Source organism: Metarhizium album, assembly GCF_000804445.1.
Source record: "Metarhizium album ARSEF 1941 chromosome Unknown scaffold_1, whole genome shotgun sequence".
Lineage (NCBI taxonomy): Eukaryota > Fungi > Ascomycota > Sordariomycetes > Hypocreales > Clavicipitaceae > Metarhizium > Metarhizium album.
The window spans coordinates 876,130-897,953 of NW_024467575.1; the positions used below are offsets into that span (position 1 = coordinate 876,130).

At 55.5% G+C, this 21,824-nt stretch overlaps 6 protein-coding genes across 6 annotated transcripts; 3 read left to right on the forward strand and 3 right to left on the reverse strand.

Moving 5' to 3' along the window:
* Positions 1 to 14: 14 nt before the first annotated feature.
* Positions 15 to 1,351, forward strand: MAM_00250 (uncharacterized protein; the record flags this gene model as incomplete). The annotated part of the gene is made up of 4 exons (XM_040819049.1): positions 15 to 335; positions 490 to 611; positions 692 to 866; positions 950 to 1,351. The coding sequence occupies 4 exons, from the start codon at positions 15 to 17 to the stop codon at positions 1,349 to 1,351; spliced, it is 1,020 nt and encodes a 339-aa protein (XP_040682314.1).
* Positions 1,352 to 1,529: 178 nt separating this feature from the next.
* MAM_00251 (N2227-like protein) lies at positions 1,530 to 2,834 on the reverse strand (the record flags this gene model as incomplete). The annotated part of the gene is made up of 3 exons (XM_040819050.1): positions 1,530 to 2,104; positions 2,178 to 2,640; positions 2,682 to 2,834. 3 exons carry the CDS (start codon positions 2,832 to 2,834, stop codon positions 1,530 to 1,532), a joined length of 1,191 nt encoding a protein of 396 aa, XP_040682315.1.
* Positions 2,835 to 5,287: 2,453 nt separating this feature from the next.
* MAM_00252 (Bicupin, oxalate decarboxylase/oxidase) lies at positions 5,288 to 6,839 on the forward strand (the record flags this gene model as incomplete). Its single annotated transcript, XM_040819051.1, has 6 exons — positions 5,288 to 5,432; positions 5,491 to 5,726; positions 5,790 to 5,983; positions 6,040 to 6,385; positions 6,458 to 6,579; positions 6,647 to 6,839. The coding sequence occupies 6 exons, from the start codon at positions 5,288 to 5,290 to the stop codon at positions 6,837 to 6,839; spliced, it is 1,236 nt and encodes a 411-aa protein (XP_040682316.1).
* Positions 6,840 to 8,982: 2,143 nt separating this feature from the next.
* On the forward strand, positions 8,983 to 10,021 carry MAM_00253 (General substrate transporter; the record flags this gene model as incomplete). The annotated part of the gene is made up of 4 exons (XM_040819052.1): positions 8,983 to 9,003; positions 9,262 to 9,661; positions 9,740 to 9,762; positions 9,833 to 10,021. 4 exons carry the CDS (start codon positions 8,983 to 8,985, stop codon positions 10,019 to 10,021), a joined length of 633 nt encoding a protein of 210 aa, XP_040682317.1.
* Positions 10,022 to 10,461: 440 nt separating this feature from the next.
* MAM_00254 (nmt1 protein) lies at positions 10,462 to 11,708 on the reverse strand (the record flags this gene model as incomplete). The annotated part of the gene is made up of 4 exons (XM_040819053.1): positions 10,462 to 11,283; positions 11,370 to 11,438; positions 11,512 to 11,614; positions 11,674 to 11,708. 4 exons carry the CDS (start codon positions 11,706 to 11,708, stop codon positions 10,462 to 10,464), a joined length of 1,029 nt encoding a protein of 342 aa, XP_040682318.1.
* Positions 11,709 to 13,308: 1,600 nt separating this feature from the next.
* Positions 13,309 to 19,190, reverse strand: MAM_00255 (ATPase, P-type, transmembrane domain protein; the record flags this gene model as incomplete). The annotated part of the gene is made up of 12 exons (XM_040819054.1): positions 13,309 to 14,064; positions 14,144 to 14,773; positions 15,364 to 15,937; positions 16,002 to 16,114; positions 16,177 to 16,668; positions 16,727 to 17,066; positions 17,120 to 17,538; positions 17,592 to 17,832; positions 17,904 to 18,445; positions 18,516 to 18,784; positions 18,851 to 18,927; positions 18,988 to 19,190. The coding sequence occupies 12 exons, from the start codon at positions 19,188 to 19,190 to the stop codon at positions 13,309 to 13,311; spliced, it is 4,656 nt and encodes a 1,551-aa protein (XP_040682319.1).
* Positions 19,191 to 21,824: the final 2,634 nt, after the last annotated feature.

The following is a 21,824-nucleotide window of genomic DNA, read 5'->3' on the forward strand; positions in this document are numbered from 1 at the left end:
CTCAGCCTCTCATAATGGTGTCGATCCGTTTCACAACGGGCGTCGTCGTTGTCTCGGCCCTTTCCGCAGGCTGTCTCGCCCAGGTCTTCACGGTCAACTGCGCGCCGCTGACCTTTTTCCGCGGAGATCCCATCGTCTCCCCCGGCGTCATCTCTTCCCACGTACACGCCGTCGTTGGCGGGACCAGATTTGCTCTCGACTTGTCCAACGAGCAGGCTCGCAACGCCAAAGCCACGACCTGCGACAAGTCTCTCGACAAGAGCAACTACTGGCAGCCGCAGCTGTACCACCAGAGGCACGATGGGAAGTTTGAGCTGGTTGAGATGCAGGGCATTGTGAGTTTTTGTTGTCGTTGTCGTTGTCGTTGTGTTTCCTCCTTTTGGTTGGCACGCCGCCACCACCCATCAAAACAACTGCTTTGCTTTGCTTTGCTTTGCGTTGCTGTGCTGGTGCTCGCGCAACTCTGACATGGACATGGGGACGGGCAAGGCTGCCTACTACATCGATCGAGCTTGCGACTATGCGCCCGGCAGAAGCAACTGCAAAAACTCACCACACGCCAGGGCGCCCCCCAAGGGGCTGCGCATGGTTGTCGGAGATCCAGCTCTGAGGTGAGGTACACGGTCTCAGAGGCGAATGGCGCAGCCGTCGCCCCCTCTTGTCTCGGCAGGGCTGACAGCGTCGGGAGCAGATCGTACAACCACTCGAACCCGGAGCAGAGGGCCATCTCGCACGTCTGCTTGGGCGCGAATGGCGGCGACACGCCCTACCTGCCCGCCCGGCAGTGCGATCGCATGAGGGCCGAGACCTTCTTCCCTTCCTGCTGGGACGGCAAGAACCTGGACAGCCGCGACCACAAGAGCCATGTACGTGGGCTGATCTCGTGCCATCCTGTCTGTTTGCGTCTCGCAGAGGACTAGACTAACTCGCGGCCCCCGTGCACGGCTAGATGGCCTTCCCGGCCATCGGCGACTACAACACGGGCGTATGCCCGCAATCCCACCCCGTGGCCGTGCTCTCGGTGTTCTTCGAGTTCTTCTACAACACGGGAGCGGTCAAGGACTTCAACCGCTGGGTCTGGGCCATGGGCGACCCCACTGGCTACGGCCTGCACGGCGACTTCCTCAACGGATGGGCGGACCAGGGCGCGCTCGACCGCGCCGTCGAGACTTGTACGGGCCCCAACGGCGTCAACGACGCCCGCTGCAGCCTGAACGTCGGTCCCGACGGGCCCGGCCACTCGCGGCGCCAGCCAGTCGAGGTGTCGCCTCCCCAGGAGGAGGTTGGATTCAACGGTCCTCTGCACAAGTTGCCCGGCGACAACCCGATAACCGGACACCCCGTCCAGTGATGATGATTGATGAGTAGCGAGTGGTGGACTGTAAAAGAACGGGAGAGACAGCGTCGTCTCTAGATTGTACATAGCCAGCAGCAGGCTGAATACAGCATGGCCAACGCTCTTTCGAAATGAACATGCCCCGCCCACGATCCGTCCGTTGCCTGTCACGCCGCCCGCTTGCCCGCTCTGCCTACAACTTGGTGGCTGCCCAAAACTGCGCACTGTACGCACTCCGGGTCAGGGCCACGCGGTCGAAGCTGTAGACGGCCTCCATGCTCCTCACTGTGGGCTCTGAAAACGTCGGGTCTCCGCAGACCTCGGCCGTCTCGAGGAACCGGAAGCCCATCTCCCTCGTGACGGCGAGGATGTCCTCCAAGCTGAGCTGGACGAGGGGGCCGGTGCCGTACAGCAGCGGCCCCAGGTTTATCCACACGCCGCCCTTGTCGAGGACGCGGCTGATGGTGTCAAAGTACGACATGAGGTTCCTCGCCGTATCGATGAAGAAGTAGGTCACGACGGCGTCGTAGTGCGCCGACTGGTTCGTGAAGGCCGTGGTGAAGTCGCCTTCTACCGCGAGAACGGTGCCCGGGCGGACGGCAACGTCCGGGAAGCGCACGGCGCGGTTCATGTCGTCGTCCGATACGTGATGGGACCAGCTGTCGACAAAGGGGTGGAAGGAGTGCGACAGCGCGGACCCCCGGGCCTCGAGGAACCTGTACACGGCGTTCATGTACATGGACCACTCGTTGACGGTGACTTGGAACCCTGTGTTGTGCTGGTTCAGTAAAACGGCCCGCCAGGAAGACGCAAAAGGCGAGCGGAGGTCGGGGCGACTTACCGCCAAGCTGGGCAATGTGGTGGCCGAGCCGGCCGAGCCCGGATCCCGGGAGCAAGAGGCGCACGTGGTCCCGGAGGGGGTTGCGGTTGCGGTCGGGAAACAGCCGGTCGAGGGTGCTGACGAGGCAGGCAAAGGTTGCGTTTCTCTCGTTGTCGCCTTCCCCCGTCCAGTCGCGGACGATGTGCTTGAGCGACTGGGAGACGGACGTCTTGTCGGCGCGCCGGCCCTTGGCCTCGCTGTCGTGCACGTGGCGCCTGAGCTCGTCCGCGCCAATGTTGTAGAATGCCAGGGCGGCCTGGACGATGTCGTCGCAGACGTGCTGGTTCGCGGCGAGCTTTTGCTCGACCCTCTTGAACTTGGACGAGTAGGCGACGTGCTTTTCTAGAAACTGCTCCGCGTCGACGGCACGGCCACGGTCAACGCGGCTCCCTCCCGCCCCGGCGCGCACGGCCACAGCGGCTGGCTACTCGACTCGATAGGTCTGAGAAGGGGGGGGGGGCGTACCTGCTTCTGGGACGGGGAGGCCTGCCCGTACAGGCCGCGCAGGCGATGGACCTCGGCGCGCTGCTGTTCGTAATACTTGGAGAAGCCGTGGAGGGCGTCGAGGAGCCGGTGGCGCGGGTGGTGAGGCGACCATGTTCCGTGGTCTCGGGCCATTCTTGACAGCAGCCTCTCCTTTTCGACGTCATGTCGCGATGCTGCGGCGACGGGAGATGCCAGCTCGAGCGTGATGTAGACGCGGCGTATCTCGACTACGGATTGCTGCGGCTGGACGGAGACCAAGGGGTCAGTGTCGGGTGCGCGGTGGCCAGGACGGCTCGGTAGAGCTCAAGGATGAAAGGCAGATTCGACAAACCCCATGGTCTTGGGCTCCCGATGAGGCGTTCCGCGTCTCGGGGCTTTGGAGAGGTTTCTCATCTCGCGCTGCCGGGGCCGTCGTGTGCGTGCCGCCCAACAATGCAAACGCGAGCGGGCTCAACACCACCAGGTGCCTTGGTATGGACGTCCTCATGGCGAGTGCGGTTTGTCAATCAGGCTTGACGCGCAGCGGAAACAAGGTGAAAATTTGAATCTGCGCCTGATTCTTGGCCACATCGTACGTACATGGTAACATGGGCAGCGCGTGAGAGGGGAGGACCCTGATGGTTCGATATTGGCTTGGCTTGACATTTGTGCCTGAGGCCGTTGCAATTGCGGCCGTCCGGGTTGCCATGCCCGGAGCAAATAAGCTCAAGATGCGACTGTAAAGCATTTGGTCCATGTCCAGACTCCAGATCATAGACGGATGGCTGCAAGGCCGTGTCCACGGCGTCAAGATGACGAGACACGTATTGGCACCTCGACACCTTCCCGGATAGGCAAGCCAGGCCTCTCTCTCTCTCTCTCTCTCTCTCTCTCTCTCTCTCTCTGTGATGGATGGACACAGATCGGTGGCGTCTCCCGTTACGTCGCGTCAAATCCAACTGCCGTCGGAGCAACAGTCATCCGCCGCCAGTGAACATGGAGAACCAGACGGTCTTGCATCTATGCTTGCCTCGTTCATGCACCATGCCATCATTCATTTCCCGCCATCACTCGTGCGTCGTGCCTCTCCCTACGTCATTGCCCCTCAAGGGAAGCTTGAAACCGTCTCCTTCAGAAACACACACATCCAATCCAGGCCATGGCTCGACCTTGCTGACCTGACTGTTGCTGCATAAGTGTTGTCCGTGGGAGTGGCAGCATGCACGGATGGAGAAACGAACCATCTGGTCCGAAATGTTGAAGCTGAGAGAACAGACGCGCACATGCTCGACGCCGCAACCCTGCATCCGATCCTACAGTGGTGCTTCTTGGCGACATCAAGACATGAAGCGTCCAGGGCCGGCGTGGAACTGTATAACAAACGGCATGTTCGCCCTCATGGTAGAAGCCGTGATTGAACAAACACTTCAGACTCGTACTTGAAGGATTGGCTGCCTATCTGGCCGTGGCCCAAAACATCAACACGGTAAAGGAGCTGAAGGCCAGAATCCTTGCTCTGGGGACCAAGGACGAGGCGAGCGGTGTTGCGGACAACACTGTGAACCTAGTCGCTTACAACGGCAACGAACAGGACCTCAGCCAGACCGCAGTAATGTAGGGCACGTTGGGAATTGCCAACGTACCTGCCGGCTGTAAGATTTCAAAGCATCCTAGCTAGAAATTAAAATTGCACAATTTGATCCGGATAGCAAGCGGCCGACTGGACATGTGTCGGCATAGTCTTGTGTCTGTTATTTCCGTCAGCACACCATCCAGCACGCATGGCCACGGGAGATAGCCGCTTGACTTTCATCCCTCCTTGACCCTGTAGCCCTTGGAGTCTTTTCGTTGAAATTGCCTAACCGCAACGGAGCAATTCGTCGGCTGTGAGCTCGCTCGCGCAGTGCCGATAGCGACAACGGTTGGTGCCGACGCCTGCATCCTCGATGAGAGTAATTGGAACTTGGGGTTCCCCCTTACGCGTACTAATGTGCGTCCGAGTCATATAATTCGTGCACACTCGACAAGTGGTAGTATCGGGGAGGAGAGATCAACACCAAATGGATGCCATCGAGCTAAGGTAATGGCACGGCCGAATGGCGTGATCCAGTCCTACAACCAGAGCTGTAGGCCACGACGGCCACTACACCATGGGCGACGCAACTGTGAGGACAAGGTTATAATACACAAAGAGTCCGCTACTGCTCTTTGGGTTGGCTTACAAAGAGAAAAAGTGAGACATTTGGCTGGCTGGACGACTTGTATTGCCTGCAGCTAGACGGAGGGAAGAGGGGAATAGGGCCATCGGTTGCTGAACAGGACGGCTTGGGGTGCATGTCGCAATTTTGGGTTCGATGGAGTGAATGCTTGTCTGCGCAGATCGAAATGTGCTTTAGATGGAAATCCTTGCGCCATAAGCCGCGACGTTTGGTTTCTGCCCATCATTTACCCGGCTTTGTTGTCGTTGATGGAAACGGCCAAAACATAAATAGTCCAACGCACGACGGTGGGTTAGCATCGCTGGAAAAGGATGCTTCCGGCAGTACATACTTCGCTGCGAGTCGTCGGATGAGCCATCGTTGCCCAGCTAGCCGCCATTCTCAGCTATGAAGTTTGCCTCTGCAACGGCTCTTGTAGCCTCGTGCCTTGCAGCGTCGGCCCTGGCTGCCCCTCGACTGGAGAACAGAGATGGTGACAAGTTTGACCAGGGTCTCCCAATTAGCAAAACTGGAAAGGGAGGTCCTATCAACGGTACGTCTGTCGAGAATTGCCGAAATCGTACTTCCCCGTCAAGCTAATCGTGTCCCAGGCGGCACCAACCACGAGCTTGACTTGCAGAACCCCGACAACCTGGGCCGACAGTCGACAGATAACGGAGTCGTTCCGAACCTGAAGTGGAGCTTTTCTGACTCGAAGACGAGAATCCTCAAGGGCGGTTGGGTCCGAGAGCAGGTTGTTCAGGATCTACCTCAAAGTCACGACATCTCTGGCGCGCAGCAGCACTTGAAGAAGGGCGCAATCAGGGAACTCCACTGGCACCGAGTGGTAAGTCAGCTGCCCGTCGACTGAGCTCAAAGATACTATGCTTACAAAATGTAAAAACCTTAGGCTGAGTGGGGATTCGTGTACAAGGGACGCATCACCGTCTCTGCTGTCGACGAGGACGGCAAATATCAGGCCGAAGAGCTGAACTACGGTGACGTCTGGTACTTTCCCAAGGGTGTTGCCCACACGGTTCAGGGCCTTGAAGACGACAACGAGTTCCTCCTTGTGTTTGACGAGGGCGACTTTGACAAGGTCGGGTATGTCAGTGTCGGACACACACATGACTGACACACTTGGGCTGAGTTGACTCTAGAACCACGTTCAATATCGACGACTGGCTGGCCCATACCCCCAAGGATATTCTGGCCCGAAACTTTGGAGTTCCCGAATCCGTCTTCGACAGACTCCCCTCACCCAATCCATACATACTGAACGCCACCGTCAGCGAGAAGAATGTCACCGGCGCCGTGACCCCGGTTGCATCGGGGAATAGCTCCTTCGTTTACCGTACCTTCCAGCACACTGCTGAGAAAGTTGGCGGCCAGGGAGGCGAGCTGCGCAAGATCGACTCGACCAATTTCCCCATTTCCAAGACCATCGCAGCTGCACTTGTGACCCTGAAGCCCGGTGGCCTGCGGGAGCTTCACTGGCACCCAAACGTATGAGCGACCAGACCCTTTGACCAAATACCACGGCTCATAAAGACGGGCTGCTGACACTCTTGGCTATAGGCTGAAGAATGGCTATACTTCCACCGGGGGACAGGCAGAGCCACGGCATTCATTGGCAGCGCGAATGCCAGAACATTTGATTTCAGAGCCGGTGATACTGCCGTCTTTCCCGACAATGCCGGGTAAGGGTTTCCCACTCTGGAGGGTGTATCCTGTTGAGGAGCATCGATGGGTTGACGAGAATCTCAGGCACTACATCGAAAACACGTCCAAGACAGAGGATCTGATTTGGATTGAGATTTACAAATCTGATCGCGTCGCCGACATTCCCCTCACCCAGTGGCTCGCTCTGACACCTCCGGATATTGTGTCCCAGGCGCTGAAGGTCCCGATTGAGTTTGTCGAGAAACTCAAGAAGGAGAAGCAAACCTTTGTCGAGTAGATGGTTGGTCACCCATCCATCGCGGAAACTGTGTACACGGTTTACTGTATGTTCGTGGCGGGAATTTTGGTGTAGGGCAGCGGCGATTCCACAGAGCTGTACTCCGTACCTTTGCAATTATTGGCAGGTCGAGAAATGCGTCAACGGCGCCAATGGAGTCCCGGGACCAGGAATATAGTCGTAATTGGAAGTCGTAATGCTGAATGTCCTGCGTAGTGAGTTTTGGATGATCATTGATAGTTACTCATCGGGTCGGTGCCGTGAGACTTGCGATCGTTGTCAAAGAACAAGTGACCAGTTGCACGCGCAGACGGGAAGGAAAGGAGATGAGCCGCTGCCATTTAATAATGGGGCAGCCGGTGGACCCACTTTCGCGCTCGAACTTCCTCGAAGCATTTGGAGCGCATTTGACGAGGTAGACAAGGTTACATGTTGTTGCTGTCCAGGCGTCGTCATGGCACAGCATCAAACCAGGACAATGACACCAGTGCGTATCATCAGTTATGATCCAGACGCAACAGTAGCCGGCCAGATATCCCGAGGCACAGCCGATTCTATCTTCACAACCTCGACATGTGGTCCACCTTCAATTCGTCCTCGTTGCCCCGGAACTATGCAAGTTGGTCACCATGTTGGAGGGCCAAGTGCTCCTCGGCCCATAGCCGCTCCTGTGAATCCGGCGTAGAGACGGCAACGAGTTCTGCTCCAAGGGACGGACTGGAAGAAGTTGAGGGCATGTCGTTTGCCCATGCGTCCGAGCCCGGGGACGCCAATCTTGAGCTTTGTCGGAGGCATTGAAGGATGGCTACAAGGGGTTGGAAGGTTTGCTTTTCAGTTGAGCTGCGTGGACGTCAAGGGCAGTGAATTGGAAAGTGAAAGGGGAGCGATTCGTGACGGAAAGCGGTGAGTTTGTGACCATGAGGGTCTTTGCGCAGTCGTTGGGTCTCGATATCGGCTCGATTCCCATTGCGCCCGCACCGACTGTCTCTCTTCTTTATCCACACCCATCCTTCCCACTCGGTGAACTCTTCACAGCCTTGCTCAATAATAAGTTCCCCCGGGATGGTGCTTTGATGAGTCCGATTCATGTCAATGCAATGCAGAAGCATGCAGGAACCCATCCCGCTACGGCTAGTTTGGTTGGGGTAAAAGTGGGGGCGACACGGGGCATCGTGGGGTAGTTATGCCTAGGTACAGTGGGTCTGCGTACTGTCACACGAAAAGTTGGGCGTGGCCCACGCCACACTTTTGTGTGTGGTAGAAGAGGAGGCGCAGCCCCCCCGGGCCGTCGCTGCGGCAGGGGCCGGCCGGCCGCTGCAGCCACCAGTTAGCAGCTGCCCAGCGGCCGTGAATCTTTATACAAGCCGCCGCGGTTCACGGTCGACTATTGTCATTTGCCAGTACGTGCTACTCGTCCATGCGCACCCATTCACGAATGCGCGGGCAGGCCTGGGGGCGGTGCGGTCAAGACTCAACCTCAAGCCCGTTTGACGTCCTCGGCTTGCGTATCCGAACTGGCGGGATTCACGACCAGACTTTTTCCAGAAACAGATCAATCATTCAATGTCTGCAGACGATTTCCCCATGGGGCCCCTCCCAAGTACTGAAGCGACAAGTTTTTTTACCGACCGGGCCTAATCCAGGCTGACGGCTTAGAATCGCCTGTATCATCATCATTGCCGTCGTCATCTTCACCGTCGGCTCGGCCCTTCAAACCGCTTCTGTGGATTGTGCCATGCTCGTGACGGCCCCTTTGATTGGTGGCATCGGCATCGGCATGTACGTGGTTCTCGTCATCTTTCTTCGCCATCTTTCCAGGTCCCTCTCCATCACCCCCGGATGCGATGCACCTACGCTTGTGCCAATCACGCTCGAGGGACAAGGCTGAGCATGGTTGTGCCCCTGTATATTTCCGAAATATCCCCCCGGAGCTTAGTATCGGGCTGGGCATCGTCATTTCCTTTTGGATCACCTATTGAACCCAGCATATCAACTCGCACTGGTCATGGCAACTGCCCTTTTTGCTGCAGATTATTCCCGGCCTGTTCCTTGGGTTCGGCGCTATACCTCTACCGTTTTCTCCAAGATGGCTTGCCTCCAAGGGTCGAGACGACGATGCACTCTTAAACTTGGCCAAGTTGCGATGCCTCCCCACGACAGACCCGTATGTCCAGCGGGAGTGGATGGAGATTATAATCGAGTCGAGGTTCCAAAAGGGCATCCTTGCCGAGCGTCATCCGACTCTCGTCAACGGTGGTGTCGGCCACAAGCTCAAGCTCGGGATTCCAACCTGGCTGGATTGCTTCAAGAAGGGCTGTGGCGCAGAACCCACGTCGGCGCGGATCACATGTTCTTCCAACAGGTTACGACTTGGCCACCCCTTTCCGTCGAATCACGCCTACCGTAGACTGACCCTATCCAGTTCGTTGGCATCAATGCCCTGGTCTACTACTCGCCCACCCTGTTTGGCACCATGGGGCTGGGTCACAACATGCAGCTCATCATGTCGGGCATTCTCAACCTGACGCAGCTCATCGGCGTCATATCCAGCCTGTGGACTCTGGATCGATATGGCCGGCGACAGGTCCTCCTATACGGAAGCGTCGGCATGTTTGTTTCCCACTTCCTTATTGCCATTCTCGTCGGCAGATTCTCCGACGATTGGCCCGCGCACAAAGGCCAAGGCTGGACCAGTGTCGCCTTTCTCCTGCTTTACATGCTCGCCTTCGGAGCCAGCTGGGGCCCTGTCCCCTGGGCCATGCCTTCTGAGATCTTCCCTTCTTCGCTCCGTGCCAAGGGTGTTTCCATCTCCACCTGCTCAAGTAAGTGCGCCGCTGGGCTCTGTCAACTCTCCCCTCACTCTTTCTGACCATTTGACTTACTCGCCGGACACAAAATAGACTGGCTCAACAATTTCATAGTTGTAAGTTGCAAATCCGCAAATTACTGATGAGACTAGGCAGCGCTTTGGGGGAAAAGCTAACCCATTCTAGGGCTTGATCACGCCTCCTTTGGTGCGAAATACCCGATTCGGGGCCTATGTGTTTTTTGCCGTCTTTTGCTTCCTCTCGTTCGCGTGGACCTTTTACTTTGTCCCCGAGACCCAAGGGCAAGACGCTGGAGCAGATGGACGACGTCTTCAAGGACCGCAGCAGCACCGAGGAACTGGAGCGCAAGAATGAACTGATGGCCGACGCCGTCCGAGCGCGAGCCAGCGGGAGCGGCGTTGTGTAGATGAGACGCAGCGCTTTCAGACAAGCTTGGCAACGACTGAAATATTGGTTGGCGTGAAAATTTTCACCGGCCATGCCTTGACCATACTAGTCGCCGTTTTCAACCACCGCATTGGCCAATTTTCTGCCATGTACATGTAAATCACTCTACAACCGTCAAAGTAAATGTGTCACGAGACAGTGTCATGTTTCGCGCACAAGGCTCTGCAGAAACAGTTGAGATATTTTCATCACTCTTCTTCGTCTTGACTACTTTGTTTACTGGATTTGTTCGCACGGCTCAACGAGTGTTTCAAAAGTTGGTTTGACGACGCGAAATCACTCTGCGTTTCGAAAACGAGGGTGGTGCTGCTCGGCGTGTACACACCACGAGCACGCATACAAGTCCCTTAAGCCTTGGTAGCGAGGGGGAGCCGATGGAAGCCGCCGCAGCAAGCAACGTCGCGCTGGAGTTCAACCATGCGCTTCTGGTCGCCAGCCGGGTCGGCGGAGTCGGGCTCCAGACCCCAGCCAAGGAAGTCATTGGTGTAGTTGGGCTTGAAGTCGGGGCTCAGAACGCCAAGCCGTTGGCCATACTTGGTGACTTTGCTCCAGTCGCGATGGACATTCTTGAGGTCCTGCGAGAAGTAGGCGTAGCTGCGCTCAAAGATCTTCCAGTTGAGCCGGGAGTTCATGACGGGCTTGAAGTCGACGTATTCCTTCCACGCCTGGTGGGGGTCGGCGAGGACAAAGTCGGTTGCCTTTTTGACGGCGCGCATGAAGGCGCGGACCTTTTCGGGGTTCTCCGATATGAACTTTTCGTTTCCAATGTAGAGGATGGAGCAGAAGCAGCAGCAGCCGAGCTCGGCCAGCTCGTCGATGCGGAGCATTTGCACGTCTGACTTGTCGCGGCCCTGGGCGGCAAGCCACTCCTCCAGCTCGACCATTTGCACATTCTCCAGGCCGATACCGGCGTCAATGTCCCCGTTGATGATGGCCTTGGAGACGTTCATGCCGCAGCGGACGGCGGTGTAGTCTGCTGGGCAAAGGCCGTAGTGCGAGGTGAGCTCGTCGATCTGGATCTTGCCGAACTCGCCGACGTAGCCGATTCGCTTGCCCTTGAGGGAGCGGAAGTCGGCTGTGATTCCGGACTCCTTCAGGTAGACTACACCTGTGAAGGGCTCGTCCAAGAGACTGCCAATGGAGAGGACCGGGAAGTTGCGAGCCTTGGCCTACGGTTGACTTGTCAGAATGCCATGTCTGCCGGCCGCGGGGAAGACGAAGAAGGGATGGAGCTTGGCTTGCTTGTGGGACGTACAGCCAACGTGTGGATCATGGCCTTGAAGCCAAGGTCGACCTTGCCCGTGCCAATGATTTCGGTAACGTCCTTTGTACTGGGTTAGCTCCCTGTTTCGGCCCTCGCCAAATAAAAATTGAAAACCGCTCCATCGTGGACGTACGCTAGGGTCATTAGGCTCCAGCAACGCCACCTTGATACCTTGGTCCTTGAAGTACCCCTTGGCCTGAGCAAGGTAGAGCGGCGCGTGGTAGGGGGTAGCGTGCCTGCAACAAACGCCAGTCAGTCAACGTCCCAACAGTCTGCCGGGACAGCCCAGTCCTACCAGTTGGTGAGGAAGGTGATCTTATCCGTGGACATTTTGGCGGTTCGAGACGCAGGCTGCAAGAGTCAGCTGGTCTTTCGCGACGGCAAGTACGGAAAGAGGTCTTCAAGAAGCAAATCCTTTCGCTGGTATTATCCAGATCAAGTTCACCGGTATTTCTCAGATCAACCATCTCACCGCGGGGGCGCCTCTGAAAGCGACACAGAAAAAAAACGTCTCGTTGCCGACTCGCCGACTCACCCCATGTTTGATGGGTTCACTGGCGAGACGAGACGAGACGAGACGAGACGAGACGAGACGAGTTGTGCTGTGCTACGGCCGTCCAGAGGGGCCCCACGCGGGGATAAGATTGAACACCCGGTTGCGTTCTTGGTTCACTTTACCTCGACCTGACGATAGTTCCATTGCGAGAGGCATCATGGCTCCCCAGACGCTGATGGCGTACCGATCGTACTCGTACTACTGTGGGAGACGTAGAATCAGGGTCCGTTGACGGCGACTTTTCCGACGATGGAGAAAAACGAGGACAGCAGTTGAAGAAGCGAGCGGCAGGCGCGGCGCCTTGGCGGCACGAGCTGGCCATTTATATTCCGTTCAAGCTGCCGGCCTGGTACGACTCCACAGCTGTACGGAGTGGAGCACCCAGCAATGAGATGAGGGGTAACAACTCCCAATCACACGGCGGCGGATTTTCGGCTGTGAGGTGCGGCTTTTTCTATGATTGGTCGATGCTTTGCCATGGAATTTGCACCGTGTGCACAGTTTGCTCTTGATTCCTGGTGCCCGCAACGACATGGAGCCCTCGATGGACTTTTCTTGACCACGGGCCTTGAAAGGCCACGCTCGCAGGCGTTCCCTGTGCCCTGAGAATGACAGAATGGCTGCTGCAAAGAAAGGGATTGAGAAAATAGCGGACGGGAGAACGCATGTGTTTCAACGGTTTTTATTTACAAGACAAACAATAACGTACAACGAACAAGGTGTGTGCCGTTGTGATAATTGTGCGAGTAAAGTCCAATTTGTCCCATTGGCCGGCGGCCCAGCTCTGCCGAGCACGGCTTCCCGAGCGTCCGGTGTCCGGTGGGGCACGGGGACGTCCCGGTATTGCCGTAACCGGAAGTTTACTAAAGGTAGTCGCGGGCCGCCAGCAGTTCACGGCCCTCCGGTCGTGCAGCAGAACAAAGAGACATAGTTCGGCAGCCAGCCACGTAGGAGCCGTCACGCGCGAAAAACGTACTCATCTATTAGACGGTGAGCCCTAGCGAGCCTTTAAATAGCGTGGCGGGGCACGAGTACAGATTGGGGCAAAAAAAAAAGAGGAAAATGCCAATCTTGCTCATTGGGGGCGATGCCTTTCGTCTTCATTCCCCGCCCAAGCCGTACATTGCAACCCAGCTTTGAAGAAACCTGCACCAGTCGCCCATGGTGTCAATTTCATGGACACATCTCTCGCGACCGCGTTGTGTATGCGAAAAACATCGATATATATACAGTCCGAGGTCCAAGACAATCATTGCACCCCTCGCACCATTTGCCTGTGCTCTCACGGAATCGGAGGTTGCGCGGCAGGACTTGGGCTGCATCCTCAAAGGGCGCCGAATCTACTGTTGAAGAATCCTATCCGGGGGCTCCTCGTTACAGAATACTGCAATACTCTGCGCAGTAGCCCTCGGGCCCGGCCTGTCGTCCCGCCGGTTCGCTCTGCCCGCCCGCCGTCTGCATCGGGAAGCGGGCGAATCTACGAATGACGCCCGCCTTATCTTGCTCCCCTGTGTGCGTTGAGCCCCGGACCGTTTCAATGAGGTCGTAGTCTTTTGCGCACTCATCCAGCAGCAGTCCCAGCCGCGTCTGCTGAGTGGGATCCCGCGAGGAGAGCCAGGCGGCGATGAGACACAGCGGGATATGCGCGGCCGCCAGGGGCCTTCGGTGTCGTGCCCTCTCGGCAAGCTCGACCACGTCAGAGCAGAAGCCGTATCTCTCGGCGGCCAAGAGGTCACGAGGGCCAAAGTGTTTTCTCATGAAGCCATTCAGGGTGATGGCGATGGCCAGGACAAGGCTCTGGGCCGCGTGGAACTGGGTCTGCGCCCGCACAAGCTTGAGGGGAAGAGAAGTCGGTGGCCCGACGCATCTCGCCTCGATGACGCTGTCCGCAAATCTCTTCATGCCGGGGTAGTCGGTGCGTATCATCTCATAGTACGTCTTGATGGTGGCGCTGTTGCCGACGGGGTTCCGTATGAGCCCGGGCAGCTTCGAGAGCCATGGCATGTCCAGGGACCGGAAATTGAGACCCAGCTTCAAGGCCGCGTCCACTTCCTCCTTGCTCGCCAGGGTGTGAACCTTGTGTATCCACGGCTCTAGCTGGATTGCCGGGTTAAAGATGCTCTCGAGGATCTGCGCAGACGGTTAGAAACATCGAATGGGCCAAGCTCCAAAGACCGCGAGAAAGGGGGGGGGGCTGGCGGGCACCCACGACCACGACGCTGACTGATGCCATCAGCGTCCGCAGGAAATCGTCATGAGGTTGCTTGTCGACCAGCATCCTGAGCAAATGCGACATGCCCAAGCCGTGACTGGGATGGCGGTCGCCCTTGAAGGACAGCCACGGCTGCGCGGCCATGACCAGATACACGGCACACAGCGTCTCGGCCGAGTATGCCGTGCTCTCGTCCCCCAGGCTCTTCTGCACGGCACTCAAGGCTCCCACGTACTTTCTTATGGTATCCGCTGTGTGCTGTTTGGTGCGCAAGTCTCCCAGGGCGCCGACAAAGGCGGCGGCCGAGGCGTCCAGGGCGACACTGCGCCCGAGGCGCCGGGGGAGCTCTCTCATAAACGATCCAAAGGCGAAAACATCATACCTGGGGTCTGTCACGTCCAAGACGGACCCCAGCGCGCTGGCGGTGACGGTCACCTCGCTGCCTGGGACTGTGACGATGGAGGCGACATCTGCTCTGTTGGCCGCGGCGCGTCGTCTGCTCACTTGGCTGTTGACAATGGCAAAGGCGGTCGATACGTCGTGGAATTTATACCGCTGATAGCCAGAGCCTACGCAGTAGAGTTTGAGTCTCACGCAGCGAGAACATGACGGTCTGACTTGGTCGCACTATTAAAGATGAGTGTGTGAGAGGGTTTGATGAGTTGAACGTGACGAGCCCAAGGCTCCGAAACCCGGAGACTCGGAGACTCGGAGACTCGGAGGGCCACCGGTCTCGACGCGCGCCTTACCTTTTTCTTTACCTTGCGACAGGCTCCACAACTGCGAGATGACGGGACGCCAGGCATTTTCGAAGAAGCAGAAGAAAAAGAAGAAGAAAAGGAGAAAAAAACAAGGAAAAAAAAAGAGAGAGAGAGAGAGAAAGAGACAGAGAACCCATCGGAACTGCACCGTCTTTTTCTGCTCGGTGCTGACGTTTGGCCAACGTTGCAACAATGCAACCTTGCCTGACATGAAGCACCAAACTTGGTGATTGGAAGCGGTAAAAGCAGCCGGTTTTTGGCACATTGCACGTCCGAGGGATAAATGCACAACTGTTATCAAGCCTGAGCACATTATTTTCGTCTATCGTATCCTCCGAAGCTACGCCTTCGCTCCCGCGCCGCCAGTCCTTCATAACTCTCAGCTTCCCATCCAGGCCAACAAACGCCCAGTTACCACGCCATTCTGCCAAGCAGGCCTGTCGGCCAGCGCCTAACCCAATACCTCCTGGCCTCATCAATCAGCATGATGTAGATGCCAAAAGAAAACGGCAAGAACCAGTACTCCACAGGCACGTTGGCCGTTTGGATGATGGGCTGCAAAGGGGGGATATACAGCCACAATATCGCCATTGCCAAGGCAAACACAATTGCCGGGAAGAGGTACAAGTTCTGCGTCTCCTTGTCGAACAGAGGGGGGTGCTGGAAGATGCTGAGTCGTCTCGTCCTCGTGGCCATCAGATTGAACCACTGCATGACAACCAAGTTGACAAAGTAGATGGATGAAGCCTCGTTCAACCTTTGACTGTAGTAGTCCGGGTCAATGTGAGGCGGCAGCACGCCAAAACTCATCCACAGGTCTTTGAATGGGATCCCCTGCCGCTGCAGATACCAAAAGGCCATTGCAAACGAGGCAAGAGACTCGGTGATGCCGATGAATGCATACGCGTGGAAAATCAACTGCCAATTCACGAGCCGGTCTTTCTTCACGTTCCTCGGCCTTCGGAGGAGGACGTCCGCTTCGGGCTTCTCGTAGGAAAGGACCGTGGCGGCCGCACAATCAGTGAAGCAGCTATCTTTGGTTACCACGACTGTTTCCAGCATACACCAGACTGGCAGCTGAGGATGCAACTCACCAAATAATAATCATGAGAAACGACGACAGGATCTGCGGGATACCAAAAATCACCGACGTCATAACGGGCCAGAATTCGGAGAAACTGCCAGCAGGAAGCAGGTACGCGATGACCTGATGGCGACGTTTCCGTTAGTTGCGCTACACCCAAATTGCCGCCAGTAGACGAAGCTCACCTTTTTCAAGTTGTCAAACACCACTCGTCCATATTGAAGGGCTACAACTATCGAGGAAAAGGAGTCGAGCAGTATCATGTCCGCGGCCTCCATGGCAATGCCTGAACCGCTGCCCATCGATATACCAACATCGGCAGCCTTCAAAGAAGGCGCGTCGTTGACACCATCACCAGTCATGGCAACAATGTTTTGCTTCTGGTATTGTCGAAGGATAGAAAGTTTCTGTTCCGGGGTCGTTCTTGCAAACACCACCTCTTCGTACTCGGTAAGGAGACTCCATTGGTGAGGCGTCAGGCTCGTCAGCTCCGGGCCGCTGATGACTAAAGCGCCTCGCTTCAAACTGGCTGCTTTTTCATCCTCCGTGTCCTCAGGGCCGGAACCGACATCTGCTGCAGTTCTTTCCAGATCTGACGCGCCGTCCACAGGAACACAGGTAACGATGCCAGCTTCCCGAGCAATGGCCAACGCCGTCAAAGCGAAATCACCAGTGACCTGGGGTGTAGTCAGTACAGGCTGGAAGAAGATGAATGCGTGGATGAGCACGTTTTACCATAGAAATCCTGATACCAGCACCACGAAGGGTAGAGACGACGTCACGAATCTCGGGCCTCAGTGGATCAACGATGGCTACAAGTCCAACCAGAGTCAAACCGGCTTTCGCCTCCTCGACAGCCGACTTCTCGTAGTCACCACCGTCTTGAAGTTTACCGCCCGTTACGGTTTTTCTACCAAGGAACAGACACCTCTTTCCCTGAGAAGAATACATGCTTTGAAGGCTCTCAAATGTAGCCTTGGCCCCTTGAGTGAGTTCAAGAACCTCTCCGGAGGTTGCTAGGTAGTGCGAGCATCTCTTGACGAGGACATCTGGTGCGCCCTTGATGGTCAGCAGCCTATATTCAGGTCAGGCGTTTTTCTCCAAGAAGCTCAACGACGAGTATCTTACAAATCATTGTTCTGGAATCGGCTAGCATCCTGGGTAGTCAGAGTCCTATCCAACGCCTCAGGCCGGGCAATGGTGAAGCACCGGATCATAAACTTGTTCTTGCTATTAAAGGCAAGTTCAAACACCCTTTTCCAGCAGGATCGGAAATACTCAACGTTTCCCTGAGAAAAAGACTCGGAGAATTTCAGTATCGCGGTGTCGGTCGCGTCTCCAAATACAGGTCGGCTTGCAAGAGCAGCATCGGCTTGGGCAGCACTCATTTCGGCTGCATTGCACAGAGCTCCCAGTGCAGCAAGCTGCCCAAATATTGGAACGCCATCCGGCTTTTCTTTTTCATTGCCAGAGCGGGCGGCATCGTGTAGCTGTTGCATCGAGAGGGCAGTGGTGCCGATGGCGCAATCCGTAACCGCCATTTTACCCTGGCACAAGAGTTAGTTTCAACAAAGTCCCAGACACGAGTTCGTCATCTCACCTGAGTCAGAGTTCCAGTCTTGTCCGAGCAAATGACGGACACAGAGCCAAGCGTTTCGACAGTCTTGAGAGACTTGCAAAGAATCTTGTTTTTTTTCATCAAATTGGCGGTAATAGTCAAGCCAGCAGTGAGTGCAACAGGAAGGCCCTCGGGGATGAACGCTATGGCGACGCTGACGCAGGCGACAACCAAAGTAGGCACATTGATATAGTTGGGGTAATCTCGTCGCAACCAGACGGCCCTGTAGAATGAAGCGGTCAGCTGGGCGGAAGAATATGCAGCAACGGTGAACGAGCTGGGGAGAGTACATACCAGATGATGACGACAACGGCAACCATGATGAGCATGATTGCACAGATAAAGTAGACAAAATACAGGACTTCCCTTTCCAGTGTCGTCATGGTCGTCTTGGGCTCGTTTGTCAAGGTGGCGATACGACCAAACACAGTCCGGTCTCCAGTCGCAACAACAACACCAAGGGCAGATCCAATAGTACAGTGTGTCCCCTGGAGACCAATGTTATGCGTTTCCAGGTAGTTTGTGTCCGTGTAGTCAACAGTTGCCTCAATGGGTCTGGATTCGCCAGTCAATACAGAGCGGTCAAACTTGAGGTCGGGCGACACCTCAATGAAACGCAAATCAGCAGGAAGCTTGTTGCCAGCTTTGATAGCAACGAGGTCTCCCGGAACAAGGTCCTCAGCCTGCACTTGAACCATCTGCCCGTCTCTCACTACGTGGCTCTCTTCTGGCAACATGGCTTTAATTGACGACATGACACGCGAAGTTGACCAGTCTTGGAACATGGTGAAGGCTGCTTGAAGAAAAAAGACTGCCAAAAGAACAATCGCCAACGCCTGTTCGAGCGGAAAAGAGTTAGCATCGAATGGATAAAAGTCACGGCGAGTATGATATTTCGTCGCATACCAGGTTGGCCAGCTGGGGCGGCTTTCCAAGGGGCTTCCATGCCAGAAAGACCAAGATACTGCCAACCAGAAGAATACCACCAAAGCCCTTGAAAAAGTAACCAATCATAGTCAGGATCCGGTTCGACTTTGGGGGCGACGGCACGTTCTTCCCATACTCTTGAAGGCGTCTTCTGGCTTGAGTCTCTGACAACCCGTTGATTGTGGAAGTCACTAGTCTATCGGTAACCTCTGCTACCGTTATCGTGTGCCACTGCAGGCTACTCAAGTCTGTGTCGTGACGTGGTTCAGAATTCGATGCATATCGAGATGACTCGCGATGGGAAGAAAACTCACCTTTGGCCTCAACTTCGCTAGGTCTTATATACTCTGCTTGTTGTTCGTTTCCTTTGGATTCTTCTATTTGGTATGAACTTTGACAAGGTCAGTACCCAAAACGTGCGCGGTGAGGATGTTTGACGAACATGACTTACACGGTACGATACTGAATAGGCAGCGTAACAGCAGGATCGACCATGATTCTGCCATGAACACTTCGTATGGCAAGCGAATCGGTAGAATTGGCACGACCAAGCCTGGTTCCGGAACGGCTTTTGCGGCTACCCTGGCCCTCTTCCTCATCCCGCCAACGAACTCGGTCCACGGCTTGTGAGTCTTCAGGTTTTGCTAGAGACATGATTTATGTAAGACGGAAAAAAAGATGAAAAATAAAGATAAAAGCCAAGTCAGAAAGGATACTTGGAACAAAAGAAAGAAATCTATGAGACAGAACGAATTCAAAAGTCTATCAGGATGAACTCAAAAAATTCTAACGGCGTAAACGATCCAACTCCTTGGGCTCTGCACACAACAAAGACACCTCAAACCCAGAGCACACAACTGGGCATTTATATGCTGGGCAAACGCGGCCAAAAAACCTCCATGCCAGGAGGGAGCCGGCGCAAGCCTATACGAACATGACGATTCGGCTTTCCCGATGCGGCTATATTTGTCCGTGGCAATGCGAACAATCGATTCAGTCTTTCATCTTGACTGGCCGCTTTGTGATAACATATTCACTAGACACAGCTACCTCCATTTCGGCCACTGCCATCACTTGCATGCTAGCAGAAACGACATGGGGTGTTGGTTAGGTCAGGGTTAAATGGACCTGCCGTCATCCATCACCCGCCGTTAATTGACAGGAGTCCTGCCGCGACAAAAACTGGCTCGAGAGTTTAAATGGGACGGGGGACAAGGTGCAACAATGGCAACGTGGCTGGCGAAGGGGTCAAGACTCAGTCAATGGCAAGGGGGTTATTGCAGATGCCAGGTGTTTTGGGAACCGTGTCTACTGCGCCTCGCAGAAAATGACAGTATTTATGCACGAAAAGGCATCCCATCATTGCCAGAGTTGCCTTGTCCAAGTTGACTATAAGGTGAGCGCTTTTTGACGTTAGTTCGACCCTGTGGGCAGCAATAAAAGATCAAAACACGACGAGTGCTCCGAGTCTTCCAGTAACAGAATACATGTATCCGCCGTGTAGCTGAGGTAAGAATTTTGGAGCGGCGTGTATGAGCGATATATGTTCTGGGAACATGCTGAACGGTGCCGTGGCAAATGAGAGGCGGTAGCTACTAGCCAGCACCTCCACGACTGGAGCAGCTCACAGTGGGAACATCAAGTTCTCCGTTTGGTGCCGATCGGCGACATGAGATGATGGTTTGGGATGGCTGCGTTCTGAACCCTTTTGCCAGCACTTGCCCCAGCGTGGGAAGGAACCATTTGCCTGCCACGAGAACAATTTGGGACAAAATTGGCCCGAATGATGCGAGTTTGCACAGTAACGTCCCGAGTCGATGGCCGTCTAATTTGTTTTTAGCGTTTTGCCATTGCGTTGGCGCGGTCCGGCCAGGGGCTTTTCCATGTGTTAAAGACGCCATGAGCGCCATCTCATCGCCCTGCTTGGCGTGTTTGACCGCAAAGGTGTCGGCCGATCGCTTGCTGCCATCGCGCGCGAAAAATGCCGATGGTTTTGGCGGTGGAGCAGACGAAAGAGCATTGCCACGGCCACCATCGTCATTCCACAGCGACTAACAAGGACGGTGAGTTCTTTAACAAAGTTCAGACAAGCTCCACCCACCCAGACGGTACGGTACGGTGGTGTGTGGCAGTTCGGCAGGGTCCAATCTTTGGATCGTGGAGTGCTTGGCAGTTTACTGACTCGGTAGTGTGCCATAAAAGCTTTCTCGTGAAGCCGCCTGACAACGAGTCGATTAGCTTAGACCACATGCCACGTCCGCCCTGAGGAATTCCAAGGAGTACTGGGGACGGGCATTTGGTAGCGGGACAGAACGCTTGCTGCAGATTGCAGATGCCATTTGGCGATATCAATCCTGCTAGTTCACGGAGAGTTGCCTCTGTTACCTGTAGCCACAAGGACTCCTGTCGGTCGTTTAGAAGGCGCAGCAGCGGCAGGATGGAGCAACCTCCTCCCGATGCGTGCGTGAATGGGCCAGTCTGGATCGACGTTTTTTGGATGCAGGTTTACCAGTTCGGTGGGTTCGCAAGCTGAACGAAGCAAATCCTCCACAAGCCCACCTAGACGGAATGTCCTTCTATTGTCGTCGTCCGTGTGTCGCCGTAGTTTTGGTAGATGGAGAGAGAGGACGAGAAATGCCTGGGCCCCCTTTCTCGGTTCTCCGGCTTCGCAAGACTACTCAGGTACCCACCAGCTCATCAGTTTTGACAATGCGAACATGAGGCGGTCTGACCACAACTCGGGCTCCTCGCACGCCGTGCCGTCAGAAAGGATGGTCCATGAGGCGTTTCGAGCAGGCGAAGAACCAGATTGGTGGGCCCCGGTGTTGGAGGGGTGGACTCGATTGTTGATGGTCGACATGATTCTGTGACCTGTCAGCGATGCCTGTTGGTTGTTATTTCAGGCTGTGAGAAGAAATCGACAGCTTACTAAGCAAGCAACTCAATGTTGCTCGCTAGCATATGAAGACGCACATGCGACGCCGCATTTCAACGCGCCGCCCCATGTCGTTGACCGCAATCGACAGGCGTCAAATCGCATCTTCTCCTGAAGACAAAATAAATGCCTTGTCCACCTTAAGACTCAAAATGCTGCGCCAGTATTTGGTGTTTTTTCTGCCTTGTTTGGCCTCTGGCCTTCAACTGTCAATCTTTGCATGTTTCATCCCAGCATTTTGGTGCAACTCACGGGCAAGAACAGTGCACCAACCCTGGGAACACGCCAGTGGCACACGCCTCGACCTGACCTGCCCCTACGGAGTACTTTGTTGGAGGCCACTTCAATGTTGA